Below are 13006 nucleotides of genomic sequence, written 5' to 3'. Positions count from 1 at the left end.
CTTGTGCGCCAACTGCGACCATACCTCGTGAAGTCTGACTTGACCACAGTGGTGCATGCCTTAGTTACCTCTAGACTGGACTACTGTAATGCGCTCTACGTGGGGCTTCCCTTGAAGACGGCCCAGAAATTACAACTGGTCCAGCGGTCGGCGGCCAGACAAATAACTGGGGCGAGTTACAGGGAGAGATCCACTCCCTTGTTCAAGGAGCTCCACTGGCTGCCGTTTATTTTCCGGTCCCAATTCAAGGTGCAGACCATCATTTATAAAGCCCTAAACGGTTTGGGACCCACCTACCTTCGTGACCATATCTCCTATCATAAACCTGCCCGATCCCTTCAATCGTCAGGGGAGGCTCTCCTGTCACCACTGCCAATATCTCAGGCCCGCCTTGTGGGAACAAGGGAGAGGGCCTTCTCTGCTGTGGCCCCCCGATTGTGGAACTCACTGCCCGGTGAGATTAGGCAAGCCCCCACACTAGCAGCCTTTAAGAAAGACCTGAAAACATGGCTCTTCCGTTGTGCCTTTGGAGAGTAATCACTACATACATCCCTTTTGCTGCTCTCCTTCAATATTTGTCCTCCAGATCGCACCGCCACTTTATGATCCTGTCCTCTGTGGTTTTTACTCCTACTTCCTTTCTCACCTCGAGTTTTAATCTAGTGTTCATGTGGCCCGCCCTTGGTTTTATTGTTCTTTGATCTTGTTTAATGTAGTGTATATTTTCTTTTATTGTGTTGTTTAATGTGCTATGATTTGTTGTTCTATTATATTTTGTTATATTGTATTGTTCTGGGCATGGCCCCATGTAAGCCGCCCCGAGTCCCCATTGGGGAGATGGTGGCGGGGTATAAATAAAGTTTACTATTATTATTATTATTATGGTCGGCATGACTGCATGGAGCGCTGTTACCTTCCCGCCGGAGCGGTGCCTATTGATCTACTCACCTTTGTATGTTTTCGAACTGCTAGGTTGGCAGGAGCTGGGGCTAACAGTGGGCGCTCATTCCGCTCCCGGGATTTGAACCTGGGACCTTTTGTTCTGCAAGTTCAGCAGCTCAGCGCTTTAACACACTGTGCCACCAGGGGCCCCAGGTATATAGGTAGGCAATGGTATATAAGCCAGGTATAAAACTTAAACATTTACTGATACTACTGGACACAAGTTAACTAGCAAAGGAAGTGGGATGATGATCACACTGGGAGTCAAGGCTCTTCTGGACTCTTGGACCAATTCTTAAACACGCTTTTGGAATGAGCTTCATGTATTCCAAGAAGACTGGAATGTACTAATGTTTTTTTACACTGGTTTTAAACCACTTCATTGAATGTGTTGCAAGAGCAGATTCCCAGATTAATTTAGTGTTTACATCTTTTTTTTGTTATTTAATATTTAATGTTTATTTTACCTAAGTGATATTTGTCTTTACTGTTCAAATGTAGCACAAATCCTATGTAAAATCATACTATGTATTTTTGACATTAATATTGATATCTGAAATATTACCTATTTATGAAGTACAGCTGAAGCATCTTCTGCTAAGCCACTGTAAACACTGCACAACAGATTTTTGTAAATGTCTAAAACAGCCACTAGGTGGCACTGAGAAACCTTTCACTGTTGCCATGTTGTTGTTTTTTTGTGATCCCAAGATTGAGCCAAAGGGACCTCATTTGGGGTTGGGACCCACAGTTTAAGAAGCAATGGTCTATTGCACAGGTTCTCAAACTGTTCTCCAGGCTTTCTGCTGCTGTTATTGTTGTTGTTGTTGTTATTATTATTATTATTATTATTATTATTATTATTATTGACACAACAACATATATGCTGGATTTCGTATCACAAAATCACAAGTCGAACACTTCCCAAGTGTCTAGGACTCTGTGATGTATTTTTGGATGACGCGCGCAGATCCCAGTAGGGTGGCCTTTTGCAGTTGGCAGATCGTAATTTTGTCAATGTCTATTGTTTCCAAATGCCAGCTGAAATCTTTTGGCACAGCACCCAATAATAATAATAATAATAATAATAATAATAATAATAATAATAATAATAATAATAATATACATATCAAGATGAGTACACAGCAAACAAGACCACTATGCTGCCTGTTGTATTGGATCACATATCTGACACTTCTCAAGTGTCTAGGACTGTGTGATGTATCGGCAAAAAATGCGTGAAAATCTGAGTAGGATGGCCTTTTGCAGGTGACAGATGGTAATTTTGTCAGTGCCAATTGTGTTTAAGTGTAGGCCAAGGTCTTTAGGCATTATTATTATTATTATTATTATTATTATTATTATTATTATTATTATTATTATTACAAAGGTTGGATGGCCATCTATAGGGGGTGCTTTGATTGTGTCATCCTGCATGGCAAAATAAAGGGGATTGGACTGGATGACGTGGGGGGGGAGGGTTTCCATTGAGATACTGTTAAGTTTATGTTGGTTAAAATTGTTCATTTTTAATGTTGTTGTTGTTGTTGTTGTTGTTGTTGTTGTTGTTTTGCACTGTGTGAATTCATTCACACAAACACTCTCCATTCATCTACCACTGGCCTGGCCCATGCCTGGTATATATGCATTATATATATTATAATACATAATATAATATATCAATATTTCTTGGGGCTTCACGAGAAACTTTTGCTTCAAAAAGGGCTCCGCGTCTGAAAGAGTTTGAGAACGCTTGGTCTATTGGAATTATATGTGGGTCATGCCAGTTTAGGTCATGTATGGGTAATCAAAAGATTTAACTGTATGATGATGGGAAACACAGTAGTGAAAGCTCAGATTATCCTAGAAACCAACAGTTTGGATACCCAAAATGAAAAGGAACAGGTTAAGAGATGGAAAGCGTAAACCAGATAGATGCAGATCCAGTCTCCCAATCATCCTACAAGCATGAGAGCAGGGAGGGCACACTGTGCTGATGCATGCCTTCAAGTCATTTCTGACTTATGGTGACTCTTACGGCAACCCTATCAAAAGATTTTCTGAGGCCGAAAGTGTGTGACTTGCTTAGGGTCAGTTCACATAGAGCAAGGATTTGAACCCTGGTCTCCAGAGTCATTGAACACTCAAATTATGACACCATACTGGCTCTGAAATAGTTCAAGTTGCAATGAGATATATAACCCATGGATCTTGAAATGGTGGTTGATTGCTTTGCATCTCTCATGCAAGCTTCTGCAAGAAGCATTGGCTCTTTCACCATTGCTCCATTTCATGCCAAAATTTTGCAAAAGGTGGAGGTGTCTTTTTGGTGTCCATCAATGGGCCCAACGTGAAGTCCCTCATCCCCTAGAATCGGCAACAAACTGCTCAGATTTGGGGAAGGAGGAATCATTCCTATTAAGAGATGCGATCATTTTCTCAGACAGTTCATCTCCTTTCTGGAGGTGAACAAGTTTGTAAACCCAAGCCTTTGTTTAAAATCATTTGCAAAACACTTACTCTTGGAAGTGAATAAAAAAGCTGGACAGGGCAACACTGTAGTTTCTTCGAAATGTGTTGCGGGCCAGCAAGTGATGTTATCCCAGAAAGTCCTGCAACCTGGAGAAGAGAAGAGAAGAATGGTTTGAATAAAGATTCAAACAAACTTTTCTGATTTGTGATGCAGAACAAGCATAAAGCCATGAACCTACAACATGTCTGGATAACACAACTAGAGCACCAAATACACATATTTTTCTGGTCTAAGGTCCAGAAGTTGAAACATTTCCTGGCCTGTGACATATACCTAGGTAGAGTAAATTATTCATCATAGCATAGTAGGTATAAGACATCCCCTGCTTATTTGACAGACCAAGGACCAGAGAATGTCTGAAAAGCAGAAACTATTGTTTTGCAGTTTGCAAAGCTGAAAGAGAAAGAATCAGTCTGCTGAATAGACGAAGAAAGAAAAGAAACAGTGTGTGGTCGGAAGAGCAGACTGGGGTCAGAAGTGTGATGCATGGTTATAATTTAATTCCATTGAAAAGCAAAAACATTGAAAAGGAAGTTATTGCAAAGTGGAGAATGCCTTTATTTGCCTGACAATGGTGGAAGTGGAATTTGGCATCCAGCAATGCTGAGCACCGAGGTTTCACATTGTTCATTACACAATGCAGCCGGTCACTGAAAATTTGCTATTCTGTTCTAAGGGATGTTATACTGCAGCCCTGATACATTTGTATGGAAAACACCTTGAATCCTCCACAATATTAGTGCCTATCTATGGGTGGAAACTCCTGGCTGAGTGATTCTGGGAGCTGTACTCCAAAAAATGAAAACCTTTTCCAACTTTTTAAGCTTCTCATCACCCTCGGATTCTGAGGATTATTCTCAGCTTTTCCTGATCCTCCATCAAACTGGAATGCTAGTCTGCAAAAAATAACAACTGATTCTTGATAAATTATAGTCAACATCCAATGGGAATGGAGTTACCAGAAGGCTTGGCACTTTTATTGTAAGCCTTCAACTGAATGCAATTCTTTGCCCGAACAATGGCTTTTCTCTCTTGGAAAATGCTCTAATGAGCTGTCCGTGGTCCTGTTCTGGTAGATTTGATTCTTATTTTGAAATTTGATATTTCTTGAGATGTTTCTACACTGCAGAATTAATGCAGTTTGACGCCACTTGGACTTTTGTCTTAGTGATAACACACACACACAAACACATGCTATGCACTTCTGGGATTTGTTGTTTGGTGAAACACTAGATCACTCTAAGAGATAATTATCTCCCCTAAATTGCCTTTACCCTGGAAAACAATCTGGAGCCCAGGATTCGAATCCTTGCTCAGTCATGGTGACCTTGGATAACTTTAAATCTCAATTGATTATTCTAAAATTCTCTCTTTTTTTTATTCTCGCTGAGTCAGTCTCGTTTCGTTACCCAGAATGTATGTTGATATTATAAGGGAGTGAGTCATCCCTACACGAGGCAAGTTTTCCTTGAGAGGGAGAAACAGTGAGATGGGCATTTTTTTAAAGGAGAAGAAAATGCTGAAGTGACTCAGGAAAGCAATGTGCAAAGGGTGGGCAATTGCACATGAAATTTTGATGAAGCATTTAAACCCTACTTGCACGGCATCTTTTTATTCCTGCAACTTTGATGTGCTCCAAAGCCCATGTGATCACACTCAGCACTTGCAGGTATGTTCTGCAGGGAAGGCGAAGGGTAAACAGTTTGCCTTGGTTTGTCTCCATAGAATCACAGCCATTATAGAGCTGGAAGAGAACCCAAGAGGCCATCCAGTGCAACCCCGCCAAGCAAAGCACTCCCAACAGATGACCATCAGCATTTGCTATCTATCTATCTATCTATCTATCTATCTATCTATCTATCTATCTATCTATCGTGTCAGGAGCAAATTGAGGATACAGTTATAATGTATTTAAAAACACAAAGTTCAAAACTTGGCATTATACTAGATTTCCTTTAACCAGAATCTGGCCACTTGGAGTGCTTCTGGTGTCACTGTGAGAAGGTCCTCCCGTGTGCATGTGGCAGGGCTCAGGCTGCATTGTAGTCAGTGGTCTGTGGTTTGTTCTCCTCCACACTTGCATGTTGTTGTCTCCACTTTGTGGTTCCATTTCTTAAAAGTTAGCTCTGCATCTCGTGGTGCCAGAGTGCAGTCTGTTCAGTGTCTTCCAAGTTGCCCAGTCTTCTGTGTGCCAAGGAGGGAGTTTCCAATCTGGTATCAGCCATGGATTGAGGTTCCGGGTTGTAGCCTGCCACTTTTGGACTCTTGCTTGCTGAGGCATTCCCATAAGTATCTCTGTGGATCGTAGGAAACTGTTTCTTGATTTAAGGTGTTGGCATGCTGGCTGGTATCCAAACAGAGGATGGGCTGGTGATGTCAATGCCGTGGTCTTTTCATTATAAGCTGCTATATCCAAATAGATGTCAGGTGGTGCAATACCAGTTAAACAGTATAATTTCTCCACCCTTGGCTTAAATGTCTCCAAAGAAGGAGAATACACCAGACTCCCAGGCAGCATATTCAAATGGTTAATACCATTAACATGTAGGTGGAATCTCTTTCCCTGCAGTTGGTACCTGGAGTCTCTGGAGCAGCAGAAAGCAAATTAACTCTATTTTCAATATGACATACATTCAAATATGTAAACATGGCTCTCGTCTCCCCTTCTCAGAGCCTTCTTTTATAATCATAGAGTTGGAAGAGACCTCATGGGCCATCCAGTCCAACCCCATTCTGCCAAGAAGCAGGAAAATCACATTCAAAGCACCCCCGTCAGATGGCCATCCAGCCTCTGCTTCAAAGCCTCCAAGGAAGGAGCCTCCACCACACTCCGAGGCAGAGAGTTCCACTGCTGAACAGCTCTCACAGTTAGGAAAGTTCTTCCTAATGTTCAGGTGGAATCTACTTTCCTGAAGTTTGAAGCCTTTGTTCCATTGCGACCTAGTCTGCAGGGCAGCAGAAAACAAGCTTGCTCCTTCCTCCCTATGACTTCCCCTCCATGGCCCTCATCATGTCTCCTCTCAGCCTTCTCTTCTGCAGGCTAAACACTCTCAGTTCTTTAAGCCGCTCCTCATAGGGCTTGTTCTCCAGACCCTTGATCATTTTAGTCGCCCTCCTCTGGACACATTCTCCTCTGGACACCTTTCTATTTGCCCATCTCCTCCTTGAATTGGGAAGACAGTGTTATTCCAGATGATGCCTGACCAAAGCAAAATAGAATGGGTTGAGTACTTCCCTTGATCTAGATATTGGACTGCTCTTGATTCAGCCTAGAATCACATTGGCCTTTTTCGCTGCTGCAACACACTGTTAACACAAGTTCAGTTGAGGGCTTGGAACAAGACTACAAAAACAGGCATGGGCAAACTTGGGCCCTCCAGGTGTTTTGGACTTCAACACCCACAATTCCTAACAGCTAGGAATTGTGAGAGTTGAAGTCCAAAACACCTGGAGGGCCCAAGTTTGCCAATGCCTAATCTACACTATAGATTGAATACAGTTTGACAGCACTTTTAACTGCCATGGTATGAAATCGTAGGAGTTGTAGTCTGCAACCAGTGTCTTCAATGAGAAGGAAAACATTGCTGGAGGAAACTGTAGAAGGCCAGCAATTTCTTGTAAAACATGTCATTTACCTGGCAGGCTGTCCTCCCTTTGTAGGACAATAAAAGTCAGCTCTAATTTTATTACAGATCTGATGTCTTTTCATTGGAAACGTATCCCATTAGAGCCAAAATACAGCCCATTTGATTAAGAACAAATCCCATAGATCTGTGGCAAGAGACACAAAGACAGGCATGCTTGGTTATCTCTGCTCCTCCGGCGAGAAGAGTAAACACCGAGTAGATGAGTCACGTCAAAACGGTGCAAAGGGAAGCATTCCACCGCTTGCAAGTGTGGTGGGAGTATTTCATCTGATGCAAGCAGAGGTGGGTTAATTTATCCAGGCTTTTCAATCCCCGCTGGGGAATATTGGATAACATATTGGGGTGGGTTACCAAACAGCCGCCAAGGGCCAATTTCAATACGCACCGTCCCTTCGGCATGCGCCTTCCTACAATAACCCCAAATGCCTCCATTTGGTTCTGCAGTTCCTCTTAAAATTGCAGCAGGATCAATTCCTTTCCACCTATTTAGGGACAGAATGGGGTTCAGGTTGTTTGTGGGGCTGCATAGTTTTACCCATTTGGGACAAACTTTTCTCCAACACCCACTTTGGTCCTCTCTCCAGTTGTTTTGGACTCCAACTCCTACAATTTCTAACAGCCTAAAGTCCAAAACACCTGGAGAGAGGACCAAAGTGTGCTCATGCCTGTGTTAGAGAAATGTTTGTCCCAAATGGGTAAAACTATGCTCCCCCATGGAGCCCCCGGTGGCGCAGTGTGTTAAAGCGCTGAGCTGCTAAACTTGCAGACTGAAAGGTCACAGGTTTGAATCCAGGGAGCGGAGTGAGCGCCCACTGTTAGCCCTAGCTTCTGCCAACCTAGCAGTTCGAAAACATGCAAATGTGAGTAGATCAATAGGTACCGTTCCAGTAGGAAGGTAGCAGCGCTTCATGCACTCCTGCCGGTCACATGACCTTGGAGGTGTCTACGGACAACACTGGCTCTTCAGCTTAGAAATGGAGATGAGCACGACTGGGCCTAATGTTAGGGGAAACCTTTACCTATACAGCCCCATAAGTACCCTGAACCCTGTTCCTACCGGCAGTTAGGAATTGTGGGAATTGAAGTCCAAAACACCTGGAGAGAGGGCCAACGTTTGCCCATGCCTGCTCTAAACCTTGCTTTTCCATATAGACTAAATTGTTCCTGCATTTCAAAGCAAAGTTGGGGAGTAGTTACCTTTTATGGCAGTTTTTCTCAACCTGGGGGTTGGGACACCTGAGGGGGGTCATGAGGGGGTGTCAGAGGGGTCACCAAAGACCATCAGAAAACACATATTTCTGATGTTCTTAGGATCCCCTTTGGCAGAGAAAGCTGAAAATCTCTTCGCCTTTCCAGGGTTCTCTGGATGCAGGGAGAACTACAATTACCATCATGTTAAGTCAGCCCCCTGTCAAACCAGTATTCAAAGTTGGTCATATTGGGTATTTGTACCAAGTTTGGTCCAGATCCATCAATTGAGTGCACATTGCTGTGTTGATATGAGTGAACTCTTAACTCCCAACCTCTGAAACCCCGCCATTATTCAAAGTTTGGCATGTTGGGTATGTGCGGCACGTTCACGAGTTCCATCACCAGCTTGGTACAGAGTGTTCTCTGAGGGTTGGTGAACTACAATTCCCAGAATTCAAAAACAGCTCTCCCAACCTAACCAGTATTCAATATTGCCCATGTAGGTAGTGTGCCAAGTTCGGAGCAGATCCATTGCGGGCTGGGTTCAGAGTGCTCTTTGGTTGTAGGTTAACTATAAATCCCAGCAACTACAACTCCCAAATGACAAAATCAATTCTTCCCATTCCCATCAATATCCAAATTTGTGCATATAGGGTATTTGTGCAAAGTTTGGTCCAGTGAATGAAAATACATTCTACATTTCAGATATTTACATTACGATTCATAACAGTAGCAAAATGGCAGTTATGAAGTATCAATGAAAATAATTTTATGGTTGCGTGTCATCACTGTTGGAGGTTGTAGCAGTAAATAAACAGAAGCTTTATCACGGCTTCTGAACCAAAGTTTACCCTGCAGTGTAATAACGTGCCACTCAGGTTTGTGAAATAAGTAACAGTAACTTTACTTCAACTCAATAGGTCAAACAGAGCAACAATATATACAGTAGTCTCTCAGATTTCTTACAGAGAACAGAGGGAATAAACAGTCCTTTAAATATGCCTCATTGCCTTAAAAATGATCAGGCTTCAGAGAGTTGGCAGCCATTAATTCCCTAGTTGTTACTTCTTTGCTCTCTGAGGTAAAAATGCCCACTCAAACCATTTCTCGGCAGCAAGCCAGAGACAGTAGCCAATCAGAATGCTGTTTCCTGGCACGCTCAGCCAATCAGCTGCTGACACATGTCTTTCCAGTCAACCCATTACATTATGGTGCCTTTTACAAATCCCTACAACCACAACATGAGGAACTGTATTAAGGGGTCACAGCATTAGGAAGGTTGAGAACCACTGTTTTAAGGGATTTCACCTCTCAGAATGGGGGATGCTGGGCATTGAAGTTGCAGCAAGGCAATCTCTCCTAGCTATGTTTTGTCTGCTTTTCATCGATCCCCTTTTTCTTTTTTTCCCCACTTCTAAATCTGATAATCTTGTACAAAGCAAGCGGAGTTGGCACATATAGATCGGTTGTTTCAGCTCTGCTTCAGTGGCCATATGTCTCCCTGGTGCTTTGATCTGTCAGGCCCACTTGTGTCACTCTGAAGCTCAGGGCAGTTTATCAAGGTGAGAAGCGAAGCAATGAAAGAGTTCAAGTGGGAGCAGGACTCTGTGAAATTACAGGTGACAGCCGTACACACAGACGTCGCCAACAACAACAAAATCTGAACCAAGCAATCAAGTCATATGGATGATTTGTTTCAGTTTCCTTTTGGATAATATGCAAAGATACTGTCCTGTCTGGATGGATCAATTGTCAATTGTTATCTTATTTTCCTAACCTCAAACACTTTTATTCCTTTTCTGTACCAGGTTGTGAATCTTCTTTTGAAGTGCGCACCTCAAAATCTGCATGTATTTTTTTCCCCCTGCGGCAAATGTACGCTTCTAAACAAAGCAATTTTCCTCCGTGCATTTCATGTTATTTTCATGAGTACTCCCATGTTTGTGCACTCTTGCCCTTATAAACACATTGTTATATGTTTTTTTTTAAACATCAAAAAGTACCTTGCAACATTGGAAAAGCTGAGAAGAATACAACTTCTTTTCAATATAGATTATGTAACCGCAACTATTTTGTTTTTATGATTTAGTCTCCATTGTGGCACCATCATGATCAAAACTCATCTCATAAACAACTGCATTTGGCTTCATGGGGAGAAAAACATCCATTCTAGGTAGGTAAAGGTTTTCCCCTGACAGTAAGTCCAGCCGTGTCCGACTCTGGGGGTTGGTTCTCATCTCCATATCTAAGCCCAAGAGCCGGCGTTGTCCGTAGACTCCTCCAAGGTCATGTGGCCGGCATGACTGCATGGAGCAACATTACCTTCCCACCAGAGCGGTACCTATTGATCTACTCACATTTGCATGTTTTCGAACTGCTAGGTTGGCAGAAGCTGGGGCTAACAGCGGGCGCTCACTCCGCTTCCCAGATTCGAACCTGCAACTTTTTGGTCCTCAAGTTCAGCAGCACAGCGTTTTAACATGCTGCGCCACTGAGGGCTCCCATTCTGCTGACTATCAAACTATGGTTGGAGAATGCTTCCATTAGGTTTAAAATATTTGTGTTAGGAGACCTTACTAGGTATGCAGGATCCGACTATGAGATAATGTCACAGCAGTATTTCCTTTCCTCATAACTCAAGCTGAACATGACTTAAGAGTGGGATGTGGCAACAGAAAAAGCAAATGCAATTCTAAGCTGCATCAAGACAATATAGTATGTATACGGAAGGAAGCCATAGAACTACATATTCTATATTGCATTGGTCAGACCTGTGTCCAGTTCTAGGCAAAGCAATTCAAGAAGGCTATTGACAAGACGAAAGGCATCCAGAGAAGAATGACCATAATAGTCTAAGGCAGTGGTTCTCAACCTGGGTCCCCAGATATTTTGGCCTTCAACTCCCAGAAATCCTAACAGTTGGCAAACTGGCTGGGATTTCTGGGAGTTGTAGGCCAAAACACCTGGGAAGCCACAGGTTGAGAACCACTGGTCTAAGGTCTGAAAACCATGAATCCCTCTGAGGAGGTTTGAGGGAGTTGGGTAGGTTTAGCTTGGGGAAAAGAGGACTGAGAGGGGACATGATAGCCATGTTTACATATTTGAAAGAAAGTCACACAGAGGAGAGAGCAAGCTTGTTTTCTGTATCAGGAAAAGAGATTCCACCTGAATATGAGGTAAAACAACCTGATGGTAAGAGTGTGTTCAACAAGGATATACGTTGCCTCTGCTCCACTCCTCCCCTGGAGGTTTTCAACAGAGACTGGATGGCCATCTGTCAGGAAGGTTTGGATTGTGTATTCCTGCCTGTCAGAAGGGGTTGAACTGGATGACCTTTGGAGGTTTCTTCCAACTGTGTTGTCGAAGGCTTTCATGGCTGGAATCACAGAGTTGTTGTGTGTTTTTCAGACTGTATGGCCATGTTCCAGAAGATTCTCTCCTGGCGTTTTGCCCACATCTATGGCAGGCATCCTCGGAGGTTGTGAGGTATATATACAATAGAGTCTCACTCATCCAACATAAACAGGCCAGCAGAACGTTGGATAAGCGAATATGTTGCATAATAAGGAGGGATTAAGGAAAAGCCTATTACACATCAAATTAGGTTATGATTTTACAAATTAAGCACCAAAACATCATGTTTAACAACAAATTTGACAGAAAAAGTAGTTCAATACGCAGTAATGCTATGTAGTAATTACTATATTTACGAATTTAGCACCAAAATATCACGATGTATTGAAAACATTGACTACAAAAATGCGTTGGATAATCCAGAATGTTGGATAAATGAGACTCTACTGTACCTCAATATATCTCACAACTTCTGAGGATGCCTGCCACAGATGTGGGTGAAACGTCAGGAGAGAATGCTTCTGGAACATGGCCATACAGCCCGGAAAACACACCACAACCCCGTTTCTTCCAACTCTTACGATTTTACAACTTCCTTGATTATCTGTTTGGAATTTTTTCTCTAATGCTTTTCTCTTCATGTTTTTCTGGCCACTTCATTTCAGTGGACTGATTAATCCTTTCCAAGTTGCATTCTGAGTTTGAAAAGAACTATTCGAATTACCGAACCCATATGCCAGTCAGCAACTTTAAAGTTTAGATTAAAACCCAGAAGAGATCCACCTCCATTCTGAAACAGAAGCCACTCTCCACCGCTGTTGACTGCTACAAGAGAAACTGGTTTGTTTTCTGAGTTTTGGAGACAACATACCGACGTTGCGTGCCTACTGCACGCCTTGCTGAAAGCATACAAACCCGAGATCTCCTGTTTGCTTTCGAAATCCTTTTCCCTCTGTTGTTGGTATTGTTTATTTTTATTTGCCTGGCTGACTCCTATTTGCCGGTGGGGGGGGGGGGACTAGGTTTAGATTCGTAGTCTACATTCCTTGGAGTGTACAGTCAGGGAGGTGCATGCTGTCGGGAGAAATCTGGTCAGTACCTGCCCAAGCGCTTTACACAAACACAAACAACAGGTGAGGAGAAACGCTTGCAAGGAAAGGATCAACCTTTCAAACCCAGCCCCATTCTGCCATGAAAGAAGACAGAATCCTTCCTGACAGATGACCATCCAGCCTGTTTAAAGATCTCCAGAAAAGGAGATTCCACCAGACTCCGAGGTAGCATATTCTACCTTCAAACAGCTCTTGCTGTCACAAAGTTCTTTCTAATGTTCAGATGG

General features: G+C 42.8%; 1 protein-coding gene across 1 annotated transcript in view; it reads right to left on the bottom strand.

Annotated features, from left to right (window-relative positions):
* The window catches only part of LOC100564326 (vasoactive intestinal polypeptide receptor), a 105264-nt gene that overhangs the window by 42522 nt on the left and 49736 nt on the right, over positions 1 to 13006 (bottom strand). The window contains exon 3 of the mRNA XM_003221880.4: positions 3463 to 3561. Coding sequence (XP_003221928.2) covers positions 3463 to 3561 — 99 coding nt within the window. The remainder of the gene's footprint in view (positions 1 to 3462; positions 3562 to 13006) is intronic.

This window comes from Anolis carolinensis, chromosome 6 (genome assembly GCF_035594765.1).
Source record: "Anolis carolinensis isolate JA03-04 chromosome 6, rAnoCar3.1.pri, whole genome shotgun sequence".
In the NCBI taxonomy this organism is placed as follows: domain Eukaryota; kingdom Metazoa; phylum Chordata; class Lepidosauria; order Squamata; family Dactyloidae; genus Anolis; species Anolis carolinensis.
The sequence above is the reverse complement of the archived record's forward strand: the minus strand, read 5'-3'. Positions and strand labels throughout refer to the sequence as shown.